Genomic DNA, 23,129 nt, shown 5'->3' with positions numbered 1-23,129 from the left:
AAAATTAAGGCAAGATGTGATTGGATCACTGATTTGTTAGCTTATCTCATGATATCAAAACAAAAAAACTATTATTAAATTATAATCTTGATAGATACCTAATCCTAATCCTAATCCCAACTCACTAATAACATAATTAAATTCTAAGCCTAAACCTACTATTGATTGAACCCTTATCCCAATTCCCTATCCTAACCCTAATTGAACATGAATACATAACCCTGATCCCAAGCTTCATCATAGAACCTTAACTAGAACCCTATAATTGTAATAATATCTATGTCTGAGCCCCCAACAAATTTAATTTGGCGGGAAAGAGCTCCCCTGGCTGCCTATTAAACCGCGAAACTACTGGTACCCGATTCAGAGAAGAAAATGGCCTTCAACACCACTTCCTCTTCTGAAAAGCGTGCCATGGTGAATCCCAAGAATTTGAGGTTCACCCAGCCTAACGTTAAGTCTACTTTCACTGATCCCACACACCCTAGTGTCAGAGACACCGCTTGTTTGATGCAACGAGGCCAGTTGAGCCCTGATGCGTTGGGCTCTCTGCATATATCTACAGACAAACATGGCCGCATCTGGTGTGATAATAACCGTCGCCTCTTTGCCCACAAAGAGGCAGGTGTTGATTCTGTACCCGTCGTTTTTGACGGCAATCGACGCCCCAAAAATTCGGTAAAAAGTACGCTGGATGATCCAGGTTTTATGCCGCGGATCCGAGGTGAATCGTCGGGGGTTCAAATCCCACAGCCGCCCACTTCTGGGCGGAACGCTCATCAAATGCAAAAGGAGCCTTCGCTGCGGTGTTCTGTCTCTGCTGGTTATTCGGAGAGACAGATGTATAACATCCATCAAGAACAAGGCGCCCTGAAGATCGATTACGAGTACTCTTACTCGTACAAAGAAAAAGGCACTCTGAAGGTCATTTCCCCATACAAGGACCAAGAAAAGCTTGAGGCTAGGTTCAGACAGCTTGATATTAAGCCTGCTTTTAGTGGTCCCACATACCCCACTCACAGAGAATCGGTTTCTTCAAAACAGTGGGGAGAAGTGAATCCTGATGTTTTCGGCAACCCTATTGTACACAGAGACCAGAACCGTAGTGATTCTGTATCAGTAAACTTTTATGGCAATCAGCGACGAAGGAATGTGGTCGAAAGTAAGCGGAATGATCCAGCCTTGATGCGCAGGAGCAGAGGCGGAGTATCGGGGGTTCAAATCCCACCACCGCCCAGTTCTGGGTGGAATGCGTATCAAATGGAGAAGGAGACTTCTTTGCTGGGTCCTGTTTCTGCTGGTTATTCGAAGAGTCAGGTGTATAACAGGCATCAAGAGCATGAGGTCCATTACAAGTACTCGTATGAAGGACATGGCGCCCTGAAGAACGAGTACCCATATGAAGACGAAGGCAAGGTGGAGTATGTTCACACTGTCTTCTCTGAAGATGAGGTCCAGTAATGTCATACCCCTTACCATGACATTTGCGATTAGTATTTAGGGTTCAATTTCCCCTTACTAGTGCCATTACCATTTCCATTACGGTTAGTGTTTAGGGTTTAATTTCCCCTTACTATTACCATTACCGGTAGTGTTTAGGGTTTAATTTCCACCTTTTCCATTTGATAGTTTTGATAGTGCTAAGACTGTTGCATTAGCTCTGAAGAATCTGGTTGAGATCGAATTCAGAATATAGTTTTAACCTGAATTAAACTGTGGGTTATTTTCTCAGTATACTCTATTTTGTTAAACTGGGGGTTATTTTGTCGATATGATCTGTATGCAAAAATGTGAACTGTTGCTGTTTTTCTGGGATAGCTTACTCGCAGTTGTATATGTTGGACTATGTCTGTAATTGAATTCACTATTGTCTCTCCGCACTTCTTAATCTTGAAAGAAAATTTCATGGGATTTTAAATGTTCAGTATTCAATTCTGATTTAAATTCTTGAAAAACCATTGAATGGTGAAAAATATAGGAATCTATGAGGCCATAAAATGATGATAGTTAAAGATAATCATGTGTATCAACCATGATGCATAGGTAGCATGCTTGTAACCGACGCATGAGATCTTTTACGGCCTCTGCAATACTTGGTTGCTGGCCTGTGGCCCAATCAATACTTATGGCTAAAAAGAGGATAACCATGGGTGGCCCAATCAATAATTAAAGAGGCTTTCTGTTTTGACGGCGGACATGCAAAGAAATGTAAGTAACGCATGAACACGACTAGTACGCAAAATGGTAACGTCTCTGTATACCACTCCACTCTGCCACCTGTTTGCCAATTATGGGAAAAATGATAAATTATGAGGAAAACTGTGCAGTTAACTAACTTCAATTTAACATCTCCATTATTATCCACTAGCATATATACCTTAAATTTTAATTTAATCTATATAAAGTATGCCGAGAGATATCTTTCTAGAGGCGCTTATTTTTAATCAATTTTACACGCTAAAGTCAAATAGGCGCCTCGAGAAGGATATCTCTGGTGTACTTTATATAGTATATTATATTATCATGTAAAGAAATATGAAATTTTATATATCTATTTAGACTATTTTCAATAATATATATGTGTTGCAAGATCAAAGCAAATATTAAATCTAAGATATATTAAAATTTATTTAATGGCAAGTATTATGGTTATGGTTAGCGTTAGGGTTAAGGTTAGTGTTATGGTTGGGGATAATGTTCACATCATGGTTCGGGTTAGGGTTTTGATTAGGGTTAGGGTTATGATAATGGTTAGGGTTTATATCATGGTTAGGTTAGCATCAATGTTAGGGTTAGGGTTTGGTTTTGGTTTAGGATTATGGTTAGCGTTAGGGTTATTGTTACGGTTTAATATTGGGGAACTAAATTTATGGTTAGAGTTAAGGTTAATTATTAGGGTCAAATTTAGGGTTAAAATTAAGGTTATTGTGATTAGGGTTTAAGATTATGGTTAGGCTAGCATTAGCATTAGCATTAGGGTTAACGTTAGGATTGTGATTAGGGTTTAGGGTTATGGTTGGAGTTAGGGTTTGGATTAAGATTATGATTAGCGTTAGGGTTAGGGCTATGGTTAGGATCATGGCTAAAGTTAGGGTTTACACCATGGCTAGGGTTAGGGTTAGGGTTAGGGCCAATTTTAACATCATGATTAGGGTTAGGCTTAGGGTTAGAACCTACATCATAGTCAAGGTTATGGGTAGGATTAGGGCTTAAGATTAAGGTTAAGGTTAGGGTTTACACTATGGTTAGGGTTAGGGTTATTATCTTGGTTAGGCTTAGGGTTAGGGCTAGGGCTTAAGATTAAGGTTGACGTTAATATTTAGATCATGGTTAGGGTTAGGGTTAGGGTTAGGGTTAGGGTTTAGGTTTAGGATTAGGATTATTGTAAGGGTTTAAGGTTAGGATTAGGTTTTAGGGTTAGGGCTAAAGATTATTGTTAGGGTTAGGGTTAGGGTTTAGTGTTATGGTTGGGTTAGGGTTAGGGTTAGGGCTAGGGCTATGATTATGATTAGGGTTAGGATTAGTTTTAAAGTTATGCTTGTGGCTATGATTACAATTATTATTATGGCTAGGGTTAGGGTTAGGGTTAAGGGTTAGTGTTATAATTAATGCTAGGGTTTACATCATGGTTAGGGTTGAGGATTGGTGTTAGGGATAGGAAGAGGATTAGGATTTACATCATAGTTAAGGGTTAGTGTTAGGATTAATGGTACAGGGTTTACATCATGGCTAGGGTTAAGGGTTGGTGTTAGGATTAAGGTTAATATTAGGGATAAGTTTAAGGTTAGGGTTAGGGGTTAGGAATATAGTTACGGTTATGGTTTCTATCATATCTAGGGATATTGTTATTCCCAAGTTAACATCATTTTTAGGGTCAAGTTAATAATTAGTGTTAGGGTTAGGTTTAGGATTTGGATTATGGTTAGGTTTGCAGTTCAGATTATGGTAAGGGTTAACATCATGGTTAGATTAAGTTAACAATTATCCTATTAGGGTTAGATTTAGTGTTTAGATTATCATCAAGTTTAGGGTTAGGATTAAGGTTTTAGATTAGATTTAGGGTTATGGTTAGGGTCAGGTTTTAGGTTTAGAGATAAGGATTATTGTTAGGGTTGGGGTTTAGGATTATGATTAGGCTAGCATTAGGATTAGGGTTAAGGTTAGGATTATGATTAAGGTTTAGGGTTATGGTTAATTTTATAGTTAGTGTTAGGGTTAGGGCTAGGATAATGGTTAGTCTTAGGGTTGGGAATGTGTTATCATTAGGATTTGGATTATGGTTAGTCTTAGGGTTAGGAATGTGTTATTGTTAGGATTTTGATTATGGTTATTCTTAGGATTAGGAATGTTTTATGGTTAGGATTTGGATTATTGTTAGGGTTTAAGGTTAGGGTTAGGGTTACAAATGGGGATAGGGATATGGATAGGTCTTGCGTTATGGTTAGGATTAAGGTTTTGAATTAGATTTAGGGTTATGATTAGGGTCAAGTTTTAGGTTTAGGGCTAAGGATTATTGCTAGGGTTACGGTTTCTAGGATTATGGTTGGGTTAGAATTAGCATTAGGGTTAAGGTTAGGATTATGCTTAGGGTTTAGGTTTATGCCTAGGATTATGGTTGGAGTTAGGGTTTGGATTAAGATTATGATTAGGCTTAGGGTTTAGGGTTATGGTTAGGATTATGGCTACTGTTATGAGTTAAGATTCAATTAGGGTTAGGGTCCAATTAGGTTTAGATTAGGGATAAGGTCAAGGTTAGGCTGGGTTTAGGGTAAGGGTTAGTGTTTAGGTGCAAGATAGGATTCAATAATGTTTAGGGTTAATTTTAGGGTTAGGTTATATTATAATTATTCTTTTACATTTAGATTAGGGTTAGGGTTAATGTTAGGTTAGGTTAGGCCAGGTTACGGTTAGGGTTAATCTTCAGTTGTAATTAAGGTTACTATTGTAGAATAAATCCAAGGTTATGGTTAGTATTCAAATAAGGTTCGAGTTATAGTTTAATTAGCATTATGGTTCAATAGTATTGTATTACTAAATAAAATTAGGATTTAGGGTTAATTAGGGTTATGGGTAAGATTCAATTAGGGTTAAGATTTGGGATATATTAAGGTTAGAAAATGATTAGAGTTTAATTAAGGTTAGGGTTAATTTTAGGGCTAGAGTTTAAATAGGGTTAGGATTAAGTTTATGGTTGGGGTTCAATTATGGTTAGATTAGGGCATAATTTGTAGTTAGGGTTTAATTGTAGGGTTAAAGTTAAGTTTAGGGCTAGGTTATGGTTATGATTATGTTAGCATAAAGGTTCAATTAGGGTTAGGGTTAAATTAGGTTTACATTGGGGATAGTGTTAAGGTTAGGGTTTGATCATGGTAAGGGTTTAATTATAGGTAGGTTAGTATTAGAATTCAATTAGGGTTATGATTCATTTACATTAGGGTTAGGGTTGAATTATGATTGAATTTCAATTAGGGCTAGTGTTTGTGCTATAAATTAATTAGGCTTATGGTTTGATTAGGGTTAGGTTAAAAAATAGAATTTGGGTTAGGGATAGAGTTAAGGTTTGAGATAGAAATAGGGTTAGGGTTAGGATCAAAGATACAATTAGGTTTCAATTTAGTTTTATCAAATAAATTAACCTAAATTTCAACCCTATTTTTTTGGAACCTAATTGAGTACTTACCTTAACCCTAATTGTAGACTTAATTTTAATTAATCCTTAACCCTAATATTAACTCTTACCGTATTGAATTGAAACCCTAAGTAAATCAAAGTTAGGGTTAGAATTAGGAATATGGTTATGGTGAAAGATAAACTTAGGATTAAGGTTAGGGTTTGAATTATAATTAGATTCAATTTTATTATGAGGGTTAGAGTTTCAAATAGAATTAGATTTGGGATTATGATTATAGACATAATTATGGTTAAGATTAGAGTTAGGGTTAAAGATAATGTTAGGGTTAGGGTTTGAATTATTGTCAGAGTTAGTTGCATGTAATTTGTCATTGCATGTCAATTCTTTCTAGTTTTCTTTTCCACTCTGATTTGGTATGGTAACAATGAATATATTTTGAAATTTTTGCATGCATCTAGATCATTTTCAAAAAACTAAAAATAATTGCAAATCTTTGATGTAAAAGAGTAAATCTTTGATGTGCTCCCCATTAGAATTACAAATCTTTGATGTAGAAGAATTAATATGCTTCTTATATATGTATTTCTGGGTTAAAATTTGGATTATTATTCACTTAAATTAGGGTTAGGATTCAATTCTGTGTACTATTAGAGTTAATACTTGATTCGATTTTATTTTTTTTACATGTTATAAAATATTTTCTCTATTTTTAAATTTAAACCTATTTTCATTTACTTTTTAAAAATTGTTTAAAACTTCTTGATTGAAAAGATCATGTATTTTCTTAAGTAAAAGAATATAATATCTTAGTATATAAATAAATTATTATATATTCTATTAAATAAAATAAAATAATATTTAAGAAATTATATTAATCTAAAATTTAATAATTTTAGTTAAATAAAATAACTATATTATACATATTAAAAAATTCTTGATTAGTATAGATATCTAAAATGCTTCTATATAATATATATGAACATCCTTCACTTGAATGTGTTTAATAAATTTATACTAATTTTATTATCTTTTATGTGCTATTTTCATCTTTTTTTAATTTGATGAAATAATAAAAGTCATTTGTATCAAATTTAATCATTTCCATGTCACTTATGGATTGTTAGATATGGTTGTTTTGGTAGATTGTTTATTGCTTGCATTGTTGGCTAAATACATGGTCTACATTTTGGTTAAGGATAAGCATTATTTTTTAAATATTTTTCTTCATCCCATCATTTTCTCACTTTTTAATTTTTTAAAAAAAATTCTATTGAATTAAGAGCTATTTTAAGTTATCTACATTATTTAATTATTATTTATTCATTATTTGATTTTTTTAACATATAATTAGCTAAAAATAATTCATTATTTTTTATCCATATCCATGATTATAGGGATAATAGATATGGAAACTTGCTTGTAAAGCATGGTTCATAGATGAAAATAGCAATTTAAAAGGAAACCACTCTTTATAAGAAGAAAACTGAATTTTTATTTGCAATATTAAATAGACATTGGGATTTTTATTCAAAATAGAAATAGATATTTACAAACACAGTTTCATTACAAACATTTCTAAATTGACTCTTAAGCTAGTTATAAACTTGCCTTGGAAACATTTTATCTATTATATTGAGGTTTTTTTTTCTTATTATATTATTTGGGCATTCTTTATATGTAGATTTTTAGAAAAAAAAAAAAAGTTACTATTTTGATATTTGAAAATGTAGAAAGATATTATTTTAAGTAGTTAAATTATAGAAACTTTAAGAATAAAATTTATTTCAAATTTTATGAAAATGTTGTATTCTAACTTATATATCTTATAATTTAATCCATGAGATTTTTACTAATAAATTATTACTTTAAATGTAATTTTTATTTTTAATTAATAAAAAATATTAAACTTTTTCTATAAAACATTTCATAATCTTTAATATTATAAATCATTCTATTCATTTTTCTTGCACTCATGTCATATTATAAAAACATCGCATTAAGTAGAATCATATTATAGATACATTACATTAAGTAGATATCATTTTGTTTCATTCAAGATTTAAAAAAATAATTGTTAACTAATTTACATATAAGTGAAATTAAGATAGAATAGTTGTGACTCTACATCTATTATGCATTTTGAAATATATTTTCACAAGCATAAATTTAAGTATTATAAATGATTTTGAAGGCAGAATTAACCCTCAGATCCAAAATGCAAAGTCCTTTCAATAGACATAGAGATAATTGGAATATATAATTAAATTTTAGTTTACATTAATACCATTTAAATTGGCCTTCTACCAGTAAGCATTGAAAAAAAAAAAGATTAATATTCGAATTTAAATAACATATACCAATCAATAATTTTTTAATTAATTTGTTTAAGCAATATAAAATTATAAATAAAACTAAACATAAAATCCATTATCAATAAATCTGTGAAATGTAAAATGCTACAAAAATAAATTATTTTATTATTCATACCCTATTGCAAGATATTGGAGAAGATCTGAAGCGCAGCAGAGGAATGATATGTTCTTGGCAAACCGAAAGCATGCCACCATTGAAGAGGGATTCTTCTCTGTGTGATTTACTACAATATATTTTCTGTAATCTATACAGTTTGGCCAAGTGCTCATGCTGATTTTGTATGGCAAATATTTCAAATCTTGCATTAAGCAGACGGTTACATATCTAACCCTATGCAATTTCTGTAAATCTTCATTTATATCTAATATTATTGTCTTTGTAACTTTTTTTATCATGATTATATAATCTTTTATACATCTTGACATTCAATATGAATAACAACTAATTGAAAGAGGCCAACTTATCAAATTTTAGAACAAATTCTAATTATTAATTGTTTGTTCAACAAATAAAAAGTTAAATTCCCCATGCACCTGTATATTTCAACCAGTATAAAAATATTCACTCGCTGGTTGTTCTCCTCAGGAATGGAATCCACAGCACTCCAAATGGTTGTGTAATGGGATGTGAAGTCTGATGTCATAGACCTTTGTACACATATCCACTGCTGTCATGCCCCGATATTAGATATATTAATATATGAATATAGAGAGTGCATCGAACTGTTCTAAGAATTTAACAACAAAAATACAATGATCAGATTTCCAGAGAAAGTTCAATAATACAAACACTATTTCGCTGTTTCGAGAAGATCTGAGAAGAAAACCATAATCATGATGACATCGGCTACCACTGTTGAATAGAGAAATGCCATGGTATTTTTGCTTTATAAGTGTCGAGCTGACTCTTCAAATACTCTTCCCATTCACAAGGAATTATACATTTTTTTATTTTGCATGGCATGAGATTACCGTCGGGTGTCTGTAACTATGTTTGTCATCCGCCTCTTTGAGTTTTCTTTTGCTGTCGTTTGGCATTCTCCATTTCACATATGTAACTGTTCAGAATATCAACCATTTCCTTTTTCTTTCCCGGATGTGCTGACATTGTATAGAACGCCTCTCAGCGTAATTATCTCCCATTTTCACTGGCCACAATTATATACTGAGTGTGATCTGAAACATTTGGGAAACAAACAGACAATCTAAATCAGGAGTAACAAGAACTATTAAATTTTAAAATGTTTATCTTATTGAAATTTCAATTTTCCACAAAATATTAACAAATCAATTATTAAAATCTGGATTATATTTTACAATCAAAATTCAAACTAAATATAAAATTTAATTTATTTAAATTCTAAGAATTTAATTATATATTAATTATTTTTGTATTGACTCCCTAAAATTACCATTATTGTTATTCTAATCTTAAAATATTTTTAGTGTTGGATTATTTACAATAAGGGTAAGTGCACAAAGATGGTGGTCAAAAAGGGGTATAAGTGGACACTTTTTTTTCTGAAATTAGGTGAACCTGAACTTGGAGGCAAAATTTGAAAGTCATCTACTCAAGATATGAAGATAATCAAAGAACAAATATTGTAGTACTCCGAATCTAGTTTCCAAACTAAACTTTTTTAAAATTGGATAAGATTAAGGGGGTCAAATCCTTCGCACACGAAAAACTGACCTTGTTTTTTTTCTGAAAAACATAACATAATGTCTGACGTGCTCATCAAAAAAGTCATAGTTAGATTTAGTATTTTGACAAATCCTTTGGCAGAAAGATAGTTAAGAGTGAGCACTAGAAGATGTGTATTTTTTTGTAATTTTTTGTTGATTATTTTTTTATTTATGATTTTTCCAATCGAGCACATCCTGAAAATTCGGTACTTGTTCGTGCACGAAGCATAAGTTGCACTAAACAAATCGAAAATACAATTTTTTTTTAAAATTGTAAAGAATCAAGTGCACTACAATAATATATAAAGTTTTTTATATTTGGATAAGTATATCAAAAGTTATTCAAAAAATGGTGCACCTATGTCTGTGAGAACTATGGAGACACTAGTAAAAGAAATTCAATAATAATATGTTATTGTTGTTCAAATTGAAAACAAATTATATGGTTAGAAAGCTCAGAAGATGGGTGAAAATATGGTGACAATTTTAGAAATACCCACTTTATAAAGTGTAAACCTGATGATGACAAAGTCGATAAACCAAGTTGATAAAATAAAACACGTCAAAAATGAGAGAAATTGAGGGAAATCAAACTTCCAGTCCGTAGCTTTGTCATTCAGGCCAATTTCCAAGCCTAAACAGTCAAAAGCGCGTACGGGGTACTTATGGTTTAAAAAGCATGTATGGGGTACTTATAGTGTAAGCAGCGCGTACGTGCTATTGTATAATATGATATTCTATGTATAATATGTGTATGTAATATATAATATGTTTATATACATATAATATATGTATATATATAATATATTAAACATATATATACACATGTAAGTGTATCGTCTCTCCCTCTCAAACGCATACAAGGTCTCTCTCTCTCTCTCTCTCTCTCTCTCTCTCTCTCTCTCTCTCTCTCTTCTTCTCTCCCTCCATACCCCACTGCAACTATGTCTGCACTTCTATAGAAGTAAGTGGATTTATTTCTTGTCTGCAACTTCCTCTTTGATTTTTATCATGTATCCTCTCCTAAAAAAATTGACTGATGGATTTTTGTGTGTATATTGAATAGGAGGAATAGAGTTTGAAATTGAACCACAAGTGTATTACCGTGACAAACAAGGAAAACTGTAGCAATATTCTTCTCAAATGTGTTTTTAATGAACAGAGTAGATGTGGAAAATAGTGTCAACAAAGCAACATGATGAGTCAGAGTACCTGCAATATGTTTTTCAAAAGAAAACAATAGGTAGGAAGAGAAAGAGGGAGAGTAACACACATGATGTCCTGTAGAATGATAGTTGTGGGTATGCGAGAGTTCCCATGTTACACAACGCCTGTCACCTAAAGAAATTAAAGTTTGTTTTATGCATGGCAGTGGTAGTATATGATGATCATCACTTGTCAAACAACTTGGAATGGTACATACCCATGAAAGAAATCAAGTGTGTAATTCCTATAGTCACAATCGAGATCAATCTTATAACCTTGCAAATTTAATAGCATCATATGTTTTAGAACCTAGGCAGTACTCTTAGGGTTAGGTCAAGCTCTTACACTTGCTTTTTAGTGAAGCCTCATTGTTTGTTCGCTTGGAGTCTTGTTGTATGATGTTCTATTCATAACTTCAAATTTAATATATCATTTTATTAGCCCACCATATGACCCCTTAGGTGTCATTAGAGGTCGTATTGTTTCCTAAGAGGTCATATGGTATGCTGTGTCCCCTTAAGACCCCTCCTCTTTCCCTCCCCCCCTACTCTCCCCCTCTCCCTCTCTCTCTCTCTCCCTCTCCCTCCCTCTACCTCTCTCTCTCTCTCTCTCTCTCTCTCTCTCTCTCTCTCTCTCTCTCTCCATACCCCTTCTTCTCTCCCACCCCCCCTCTTCTCTCTCCCTCTCCCTCCCTCTACCTCTCTCCCTCTCTCTACCTTCCCTCCCCGTCTCTCTCTCAACCTCTCTCTCTACCAGCAATATGTTTTTTAGAAGAAAACAACAAGTAGGAAGAGAAAGAGGGAGAGTAACACAGATGATGTCCTGTAGAATGATAGTGGTGGGTATGCGGGAGTTCCCATGTTATTACATAACGCCTGTCACCTAAACAAATTAAAGTTTGTTGTATGCATGGCAATGGTAGTATATGATGATCATCACTTGTCAAACAGTTTGGAACGACACATACCCATGAAAGAAATCAAGTGTGTAATTCCTATAGTCGCAATCAAGATCAGTATTATAACCTTGCAAATTTAATAGCATCATATGTTTTAGAACTTAGGCAGTACTCTTAGGGTTAGGTCAAGCTCTTACACTTGCTTTTTAGTGAAGCCTCGTTGTTTGTTCGCTTGGAGTCTTGTTGTATGATGTTCTATTCATAACTTTAAATTTCATATATCATTTTATTAGCCCACCATATGACCCCTTAGGTGTCATTAGAGGTCGTATTGTTTCCTAAGAGCTCATATGGTATCCTATGACCCCTTAAGACCCCTCCTCTTTCCCTCTCCCCTACTCTCCCTCCCCCCCCTCTCTCTCTCTCCCTCTCCCTTCCTCCATACCCCTTCTTCTCTCCCACCCCCTCTTCTCTCTCCCTCTCCCTCCCTCTACCTCTCTCCCTCTCTCTCTCTCTCTCTCTCTCTCTCTCTCCATACCCCTTCTTCTCTCCCACCCCCCCTCTTCTCTCTCCCTCTCCCTCCCTCTACCTCTCTCCCTCTCTCTCTCTCTCCCCTCTCCTCTCCCCTCTCGCTCCCATCCCCCCTCTTCTCTCCTTCTCTCCCTCTCTCCCTCTCCCTCCTTCCCTCTCTCCCTCTCCCACTTCCCCTCTTCTCTCCCTCTCTCCCTCCCTCTACCTCTTCCTTCCCCCCATCTTCTCTCCCCCTCTCCTCTCCTCTCCCTCTCTCTCCCTCTCCCAACCCCCACTCTTCTCTCTCTCTCTCTCTCTCTCTCTCTCTCTCTCTCTCTCTCTCTCTCTCTCTCTCTCCCTCTCCTCTCTCTCCCTCTCCTCTCTCTCCCTTCTCCCCCTCTTCTCTCCCTCTCTCCCTCAACCTTCCTCCATACCCCTTCTTCTCTCCCACCCCCCCTCTTCTCTCTCTCTCTCTCTCTCTCTCTCTCTCTCTCTCTCTCTCTACTTCTCTCAAGAGCGTGTACGAGGTATTGAAACTATTAGTTCCCTACCCTACCATAACTTTTTTAAGGCTTAGTAGCACGTACGTGGTACTTATTACTCATAAGTGCATACGGGGTACTATTCCCATTATTCGTTACCCTGCAATAACATTTTTAGGATTAGTAGCGCGTACACGCTACTTATCAACCCAGAGTAGGAAAAAAGAATACTGTTGGGCTTGTCAACATTTTATGGTCTAACAGCGCGTATGCGGTTTATAGACATAGTTTTAGTTGCCCAAGAGCCTCAATGACCTCAAAAGAAGTTTTTGAGGTCGTTGAAGGCCCCACTGGAACTGTGTCTGCACTTCTATCACTGTTGTATACATAAAAGTAAGTGAATTTTTTGTTTTTGCATGATTTAAAATGATTGAATTGTTGTTTTTATTAGTTTTTTGTTTTTGCATGGTTTCAAATGATTGAATTGTGATTGTTTAATAGTTTGATTCCAAAAAATAGTGATAAGATGCATATTTATGGTTATTTATTTATTTTTGAACTTTTCTTTACATATATATGTAATATGATTCTATTTAGGTCAACCAATCTCAACCATGGGAAAGAACAAGCGAGGAACGATGGAACAATGAGAGACTCAAAAGGAAAGACAAGGGCAACGTATGAACAAATTGCGTGACATAAGAACAATGGGAGAAGAAGGTATGTCAACCTCAACATCTCAATTCGATTTACAAAATGAATATAATGCACCTAATGCAATTGAAGAAGAAATATTTGATAATTTACCCTTTGAACCTAATGCAATTGAAGAAGAAACATTTGATAATTTACCATTTGAACCTAATGCAATTGAAGAAGATACCACATTGAATAATCAATTAAATGATGAACATATTACACCTTCTCTACTTGATGAATTGAATGTACATAGTGCACCGATGTTAACACCTCCTAGAATCATTTGTAGGAAACCAAAGTATCTAATTGACATTGATGAGAATATATTGAAGTCAATGCCCAATAAAATAAATGAACTAACTTGTAGGAGAATGGTTAAAATAATATGGCAAAACTATTTTAAAAACTTAAATCAAACCGCAAGATGTCAATTAATTGTTCAAATGATTAAAAATTTGAATCTTAGAGAGACAATGAAAACTCTAGGCCTAAGATCATCTGAAAGTAACAGTGAAAGAACTATTGTCAGAAATCTATTTGATGCATATCAATCTATTGGTTCAAAATCACGTAGTAAAGATTCTAATACTATTCAACATATCATTACATCAACCATAATGAGCAAAAAAATAAAAAAAGATCGTTTGATAAGCAAAACAAGTAAGTCATTAGACGTTAGTAGAACAACAATAAGTAAAGAATTAAAGAGGTGAGAACAAATAGAGGAACCTAACAATAATTCTCTTTGGGCATCCTCGGGTAGACTACCACGCAAAGGCAAGGTTGTTGTAGATGCACTAAAAACATTAATTTAAAATTTTTGGCATGACAACACAAGAGTATCGCCCAACCAAAGAGATGTTGTTAGAAGGCGAATTGGGTCTAAAAATCGTGAGCCACATGAGAAACACTATTTGGATATGACTCAAACTAAATTTTATGAAAGATTCCTTCAAAATTTTCCTCAAATAAAAATTTCTCAAAGATTTTTTGAAATGGCAAAACCTTTTTATATTAAGATTAATCATGTATGCACCACATGTTGTTGTAGGATGCATATTGAATTTTCCATGCATTATGATATTTTTTGTCATATTTGTTCTACTTTGCACACTAACAATGTTTTGCAAGAATGTAATATACAATCGCCTCCTAAGTCGGCAAGAGAATTTATTTCAAGTGTGTTATGTAATAGACATGATGGTTGCATTTATTATAAGATGCCTTGTTTGGAAGGTTCTTGTGTTATATGTGGTGGTTTGTAACGTTTACCAAGATACATACATTTGGAGAGCACACATGAATTTGGTATGAAACTAGTTTCTTTCAGAAAATACAAGACAGTCACATATGGAGTTAAAGATGGAAAAGATTTGAAGAGATGTGAGCTAGTGAAAAATGATATATGTGTAGCTCAATTTATGAAAATGTTTCAAGAGAAACTAGTTTATGAGTACATAATGCATACACATAGAGCTCGATGGTTAGATGAGCAATTCAAGTTATGTAAGGACACATTTCCTCTTGGTACCATTGTCTCTATCGTTGATTTCGCTGAAAATTATACACTACAACCTCAAAATGAAGTTCATTCCATAGATTATCACTCTACACAAGTTTCTATTTTTGTACACATAGCATTCATGCATGCAGATGATAGCATAGAGGAGGATAGAAAGGTTGTAAGAGAGTATCACTTCTACATAAGTGATGATCGTACTCATTCATTAGAGTTTGTACAAGAATGCTTTAAAGTTTTCTATGATAGTTTAAGGGAAAGGAACATACGATACAACCGACACTTAATATGGTGAGATAATTGCACTGCACAATTCAAGAATGCAAGGATGTTTTATTTGTTGACAAGGATGCATGTGACAAGCGGTGTACAACATTTTTGGAATTTCACTGAGGATGGACATGGTAAGGGAGAGCACGATGGTGCAGGAGCATGTGTGAAAAGAGCCCTAGCCAGGGAAGAATTGAAGTACGAAGGTGGTGCTAAGTTGGTAGATGTAGAAACAATTGTGCGATGGTGTAAGTCTACGGTGGGTCCAGGTAATCCAGGTACGTCATTCATTCATATATATTTTTGGTTGATTACTGAATCCCGAGATGCTTCTCCAATGGACTGAGGATGGCTCACCATCGATGTAGAAACTGTCGCTATTACCTATACAAAAATGTACAAAGATTAAATACAATTAATATAATAATAAGTATTGAAGCTTGAAAACAATTAATCTTACATATCAAACAAAAGTGTACTGGATCCTGAGATGCTTCTCCAGTGCAAGGAGGAGGGTTCGCCATTGACGAAATAGGTATGGATATTTCTTGTATGAAAAAATTATAAGATTATAATATATCACAAGTTCACATGTAAGCGTGCATATAATCATGAAATCAAGAAAATAAAGTAGAGATACATACCTCCACCCTCTCTTGATCTACGGGCGTATCAGGTGCATTCAACATATCCACAAAGCTCAATGGCTGCTGTACATGTAAAATAGACAAAAAAACTAATCAATCTACAAACCCCAAATAATACTTGATTTCAACATTTTAAAACAATTGTACAGCTAAAAATGTGTTCAATTACCTTCTTCACATGTTTTGGCGTCTTCGAGGAATTCTTTTTCTTAGGACAAGCCCTAGACACGGAGGGGTACCCTAAAAACACAAAATTAACATGAGATATTAGTACAGATAATAAATTAAACATAATTTTAAAAATCTAAAATGAAATGACTTGCATATTCCATCAAAACAATACATAAAAAGAGTTGTACAAAATATGATACCATATAGCCTTGTAGGCCAAAATCAATTACTGAGAGCGTGATGTCATCAATCTGGGACATTTCGTCCCTGTCAACACCTACAAACCAGAAATTGGACCAAGCATTAAATATAGTTAGTATATCTTGTATTTTTTTTAATTTAGTACTATTCTATTTTAACATGTTACAAAATTTATACCTCAGGCATCGAAGTTGCAGCTATGGTAACTGGGGGAAGTGTATGGGATACCGTTGCTGCATCCTGAAATGCATATTATTTATCTCAATTTAAATCGATGTATAAATGAAAATTCATTTATGTAATTACAAATTTAAAGTGACTGATAAATAAAATGTTATGAATTCAAATCAACACACCTGTGTCTGTGGCTCATGGGCAAACACCATGTCCATCAACTCATCTGTCAGCGCAACATCCTCAACCATGTGAGCCTGACATCTACAACCGCAAATCATGCATAGATAATATGAGTATCCATCTACACCGGCTGCATCATCTATCCCCGAGCAACTGACACACATATGCTCAATGGGCTCTCTGTCGCCCTCTCACGGCTCATCATCCAATACATTAAGGTGTGCTAATGACGTCCCATGTTGGATGATGGCACCAGTCAATGTTGTGGCTGCCTGAAGAGTTTGCAGCTCCATCGACTCTTTCAGCTCTAATGGGATAGCCTGATGCACCTTGGGTTTGGGTGCTAGGGGGCAGTGACTCTCCGCGGCTAATTGCCTATGGGCTCCAGGTCTATCTTGGGCAGAGCCACCACCTCTACCATGAAACTCTCTCGTGTCAAAATAGTTTGGCCGCACATTGAGCACAAACTCACAATATATTTTTCTCAAAAAATATAATGGCACCTCATAATTATCACAAGGTGGATCATCAAAGACCATCCACTACCTCTGCCAAAAAAGATTCTTCATCTACGCATTGGTACACTAATGCATGGGAAACCTCTTTGCATTAAGAGGTAATGACTGACCAGTTTTGGGATCAACAAAAAGGGCACATATTTGTTGTTTAGAAATATTTTTGTTTTTTACTCCATCGTATGATAGCTCATTGGTATAGAATTGATGACAACTATCCCTAAAGCTTCCCCATTTGGTAATTTATGTGGAAACAACTATGGCACCACTAGCTAATGTTTCTAGGCTAGTGGCGAGGGATTGATGATGGTCAAGTTCAGAAGTTTTCAATTTTACAATCAGTCTATTGATTTTAGACGTATTTTGTCCTAACTGATCAATTAATTCTTCCTGTGTTTCGGCCGTGCAGTCAAAAGGAGGAATTGGGGGCTGTTCTTGTGTGTTTTCAGGAGGTGCATTTGGTTGTTCTTGTGGCTTTTCCAGGAGGTGCATTTGGTTGTTCTTGTTCTGGATTAGAAGAATCTGGTTTTTGAAACAAAAAATGAAAAAGCCTAATCAAAATTAATGAAATTAAATTCAAAATGTAAAACAAATTGCATAAACCGGAAAGAAAGACAAAAATAAACAAAAACTAACCTTGATCCATAGCCTGGAGGACAAATTTAGCACCCTGTTCACGGTTTAGGTGAGAAAATGGGGGAAAAACGAAGTTAAAAACGCAATTTACGGGTAAATGAGACCCAGTTTTTTTTTAAAAACTTTTTTTACCAGGCACCGCGTATGCATTTTATTTGGATTATTAGTGTGTACGCACTCATTTTCCTATGAGCAGCACATACACGCTCATTTTCAAAGGCGTAGCGCGTACGCGCTACCTTTTCTAGGCTCGAGAAGAACAAACCTAAGTGCGTACGCGGGAATTTGAAATTTTAAAACCGCGTACACGCTGCTTGTTTTTCCAAGTTTTTTTTGGGTAGTGTCCAATTTTCTGACCACCATCTTTGTGCACACACCCATAAGATATTTTATATATGCCAAGATGTTATTTTTCATTACAATATGTTTTTTGTTTTGATAAAACTATTGTGTCTATATTTTTCATGCTAATTAAAAGATATTGTTGGGGTTGGTTAAATTATCTAAACTCATGGTGGTTGGCTACTTCTTCACTGATTATGTTACCCTATTCGAGGAAACATTAGTGCCCTAATGAAGCTAAAAATGACCAATGTCTTGCTAAGCATGTTGGCTCATTGGGATGGAAGCTACTAATAGAATATGAGCTACATGATATATGTAATTTTTGAAGCAACACTCATTAAGATCTTGGTCATTTTGTATTTTGAAGCATGTTGGCTTGTGTGTTAAGCTTTAAAAAAAATCATGTTAGTTCCTAATGGTATTGACATTACAAGTACACATGTATTAAAAATATAACATAACCAATTTACCTTATAGAGAATAATAGGTATGAATCAAATTAAAAAAAAAAAAAAAAAAAAATAGATTAAAAGATTGCTAGAGTAAGTCTCAGAGAAAGGTAAAGACACCTAATCAACATCCTTGAGCTAAATGCAAGGCAACAATTGTGGAATATACATGTAAAACTAGGAGTATTTTTCTTCCCATCCCAACACTATTATTCATACACAATTAAATAATATGATAGCTCTCAAAATACTATTTTATAATAGTCTAGAAGCCTAATTCTTTGATAACATCCATTGTGTGGCTTTCAAATCAAAGTTGAATCAATAACAAGTGTTTCCTAAAAGTGCGATTTTGCACTTTATGCTCTCACAAAAATTGAACCAATTAAAAGGATGACAAGTTGAATCACTTCAATTAGATATTGGAGTAAAAGGACTAAGAGGAAAGGGTTCTTTTTTTAGTTAGAGAACAATTTACACTACTCATGCTAAACTTGCAATTGTGAAAGCAAGAAAATAAGCTTAACATTAACATCACAAAAATTTCATTTACTACATGACCATATAAATAAATTAAACTTGTTAAAGTCAAGCAAAATAAATAAATTGTTGCAAGGTGTGGGCCCTTGGTCTCCTTGTGTTGTGTAGCATAGCACTTAGGTTTGTGAGATGGCTTAACTACCTCCTGTGGATTTTATAAGTCTAGTGGTTGTATTGGGCATTAACAAGTTAATCTTTTGGTGCAACGACAACCGTACTTCTAACAAGTTGTATCAGAGTCTAGGTCACAAGTTCAAACCCCCGCACTTGTGCTGGGGGGGGATTGTTACAAGGTGTGTGCCTATTGTCTTCTTGTGTTGTGTAGCATAACACTCGAGTTTGTGACATGGATTAACCACCTCCTGTGGATTCTATAATTCTAGTGGTTGTATCGGGTATTAACAGGTCGATCTTTTGGTGCAACAACAATCGTACTTATAACAAGATTCCATATCAATCTAAAACAAGTTTGACATCAATGACGACCACAACACCACATCAACACATACTTCCAACAATCTCCCCCTTTGCCATTGATGACAACACTTGACAACACCTGCACCTCAAAGCTGAATAATACTGCTCAATATCTCTCCAAAACTATTCACCACATTTTCCTTCCTTGCCTGTTACACAACTCAATCATACACATCCTTATATACAAGATAGATCATCAAATCTTAAACCAAGTCGACTTGAATCAAAATACACTTCCTGAACTAAAATATACACACTGATCCACTCCAAGAGAAAGAGGGGACCAAAACACAACTTTCAAAGATCAATTCACTGATCTGCAATCATCAAAACATAATCAACAACATATCCACACGCTATGCATTCATATAAGAAAAAATTACGGTCAACAACATACTTTCTAATGCAAATAACTCAAATTCGGATCTCCACACGCTACAGTGTGACCCATAACATATCAAGTACACTTTCACAAATCATATTTGGACTTAAGGATAGGCCTAACATAGAATTTCATAACCAATAACGATTGATGCCACAACAATCAGAGAACACAAAGATATTTTTGGACCATAAAAATATCATATCCATAATATTGAAACTATATCCAATGAAGATAACAACAATACTCAACACTAGAAACAAATTTTGGATCCAAGCACTTCTGGAACAACCAATAGAACAAATGCAATGTTCGCACCACAACATTTGATGGCTCTGCACCACAAACATTTCAAACCTTGATCCAGAACAACAAGTTTGACATCAATGGCAACCATAGCAACACATCAACACATACTTCCAACAGGTAGGGTCAATGGTAATACTAAGTATGCTATGAGGTGAGATTAGGGAATAGCCATAAGGTAATGATAATAGCCTATTGTGTGCTAAAGGTTGGGCTAAAACATGTCAAGCTGCAAGAGAAAGAGGTGTTAAGATTTGATTTTGGCTACCCTAAACTATGTGTTAATAATAGGGAATCACTTGAAATTTTGGAGGCATGTTAAAATTTACCAATATATATGCTAATTGCATTAAAATTTATCATTTATTAGGATGAATTTTTCTAATACCATTATAATGTTATCCTAACTATAGAGTAATAATCACCTTGAATTCACAACATATATTTTGGATCACATCCAAATAGTCTCATTTATTTACATTTAGTATATATTATATTTATAACTATTGGTGTTTAGTCTTTGACAATGAGTCATGACATAAAAAATAAGAACATTTTTGTAGTTTTGAATTTATAGAGATGTAAATTTTGACTCTTAAAATATTTAATGTGAAATAAAATCATATCGATTACATAGTAATCAATATCTAAAAAAATAGTCTTTGACAATGAGTCATGACATAAAAAATAAGAACATTTGTGTAGTTTTGAATTTATAGAGATGTAAATTTTGACTCTTAAAATATTTAATGTGAAATAAAATCATATCGATTACATAGTAATCAATATCTAAAAAATTAGTTAATCATGATAAATCTTCAATAAAAGAATCACATAATATATAATTTTTACTTTTACATGTACCATTTCATTAGAAAAGTGAAAGAGAATGTGAACTTTGAGGTTTGATATTTTTAATTCTTTTATCATGCACGTTTTAAGGCTAATGATGGATCATGAAGAATAATCTAAAATATTGATGAAAAATATATTTTAATTAAATAGATACCCCTCCATGTTTTATTTTTAACAAAAAATATATCAAATTATTTTTAAAAATTAATTAAAAAATAATTAACACTAAAAAATGTTTATTCAATATTATAGACTAGGTGAAGGGTACTAGCAGTAGTTGTTATAACTAACTTTATGCACCCTAAGCTCCTAAATGTTACATCGAATTTTGATGATTTTTTTGTTGTCTTTGTACATGACTTAAGACCTTAAAGCTATTGTTACAACTTCTAAGTAGTTACAAAGAATGCATGATGATTCATTATGTGCACAAAGGTTAAAAAGTGGTCATTTAAAAATGACGCTCAATACCTACTTAAAGACGCCCCCAAAATCATGCACTACAACCACCCCACATTTTTCTACAACTAATTCAATACATATTCCTCTACTAACCAATATGTTTTCTTCTAATAACTTTTTTCTTTTTTATTGAATCAAACAAAAGAATAAGATACATAGAAAGAAGACAATCACTTAGTTGTCAAATATAAACTAACATCATTGATAGACATAATTTTCTCAAAAACAAAACATTAACACCTCAAAGAGAAACAAAATTTAGAAAGGCCAACAAATTTTGAAACTAAGTAATGCGATAACATACTTGCAAATACATTAACATGGTTGTAGCAGCCTATAAGAACATAAACAATCGAAATATATAAGCCTATGAAAGCTCAAGATCTTAAGAAAACCATTAGATGTGGAATTAAAGTATTTGTCGGAACTATTTTGAAAATAGAGTGTCAAATTTGTGAAGTTGTAGCTTGAACTTGATCTTATCCATGCCCTTTTTTTACCAATACTTATGCACAAATACCTTGCTATAGGTACCAATAAATTTATGATTAGATTAAACTGGGAGAGGCCTGAACTATTACATAGTTGCTAAAGCAAAGAAACCTGATGGGATGGGGTTTGGGATAGACTAGCCTAGTCTATGCTCTTGGATCCTTTCCTTGGATCACCAGGTGCTCTAACCACACCCTAGGGTCTCTAGCACTTCCTCTGCTTGTGGAATCCCCTAACCTTGCCCAGTCCACCCACCAACAATTTGATAAACTACTCCTAAGGTCTCACCTACTCATGAGTTTCAAGGAACCCTTACTTAGGCTAATAAGGGTTTGGCTTGTTCCACACCTTCCTAGGTCTTAGCAAGGATGGGTCAGGACCAATACAAGGTTTTTCCACCCATTCATGGGCCCCCAAGAGGTTTCAAGCTTCCTACCCCTTACCGATTTCACAATTTTGTCTTTTGCCTACAAAATAGGGCTACAAGGATTGTGACCAATTAGGCCTCCTACCCAGTCCTTTAGGGCTCCCTCTTGCAAATGGTGCACTTGCTTGTGAAACTTCCTAAAAGACTTGCTATTAATTTGGCAAGGGATCAAGGATTTTCCTAGTTTTAGGCCTCCAAGTGTCCGTACACTGCCCTTGGTGGATTTTAAGGTTTCTAAGGGTTTTTAAAGAGGGTTTTTAGGCCTACCAGGGTCACAGTGTAGGTTTTGTGCTCTTGAATCCTTGTCTGGATTGGTGGAAGCTCCTCTTTCACACCAATGGTGCTCCACTCACCCCTCTACAATTCCTCCAAAGGGTGCCTCCTTCTCTAACCTTCCTTGCTCTCCAAGACCTCCGCAACTTAACCCTTCCTAGTCGGGCACTGTTTAGTCTTGCCTGGGAGTGGGTCTTTAGATGGCCTCCCTGCATCTTCCAAGGCCCTGCTTGCTTTGGAGTATAGTACAAGGTCTAGACTCTCATTCCCCATGGTTTCATGGTGATTCCACAATGGGAAATGGAGTTATGAACCCATTT

The 23,129-nt window shown here is 34.5% G+C and overlaps 1 protein-coding gene across 1 annotated transcript; it reads left to right on the top strand.

Moving 5' to 3' along the window:
- Window positions 1-306: 306 nt before the first annotated feature.
- LOC131047162 (uncharacterized) lies at window positions 307-1,876 on the top strand. The gene has a single exon (XM_057981017.2). It carries the CDS (start codon window positions 376-378, stop codon window positions 1,459-1,461), a length of 1,086 nt encoding a protein of 361 aa, XP_057837000.2. The 5' UTR covers window positions 307-375; the 3' UTR covers window positions 1,462-1,876.
- Window positions 1,877-23,129: the final 21,253 nt, after the last annotated feature.

Source organism: Cryptomeria japonica, chromosome 1, assembly GCF_030272615.1.
Source record: "Cryptomeria japonica chromosome 1, Sugi_1.0, whole genome shotgun sequence".
NCBI lineage: Eukaryota > Viridiplantae > Streptophyta > Pinopsida > Cupressales > Cupressaceae > Cryptomeria > Cryptomeria japonica.
Note: the sequence above shows the minus strand (reverse complement) of the source record. Positions and strands in the feature narration are given on the sequence as shown.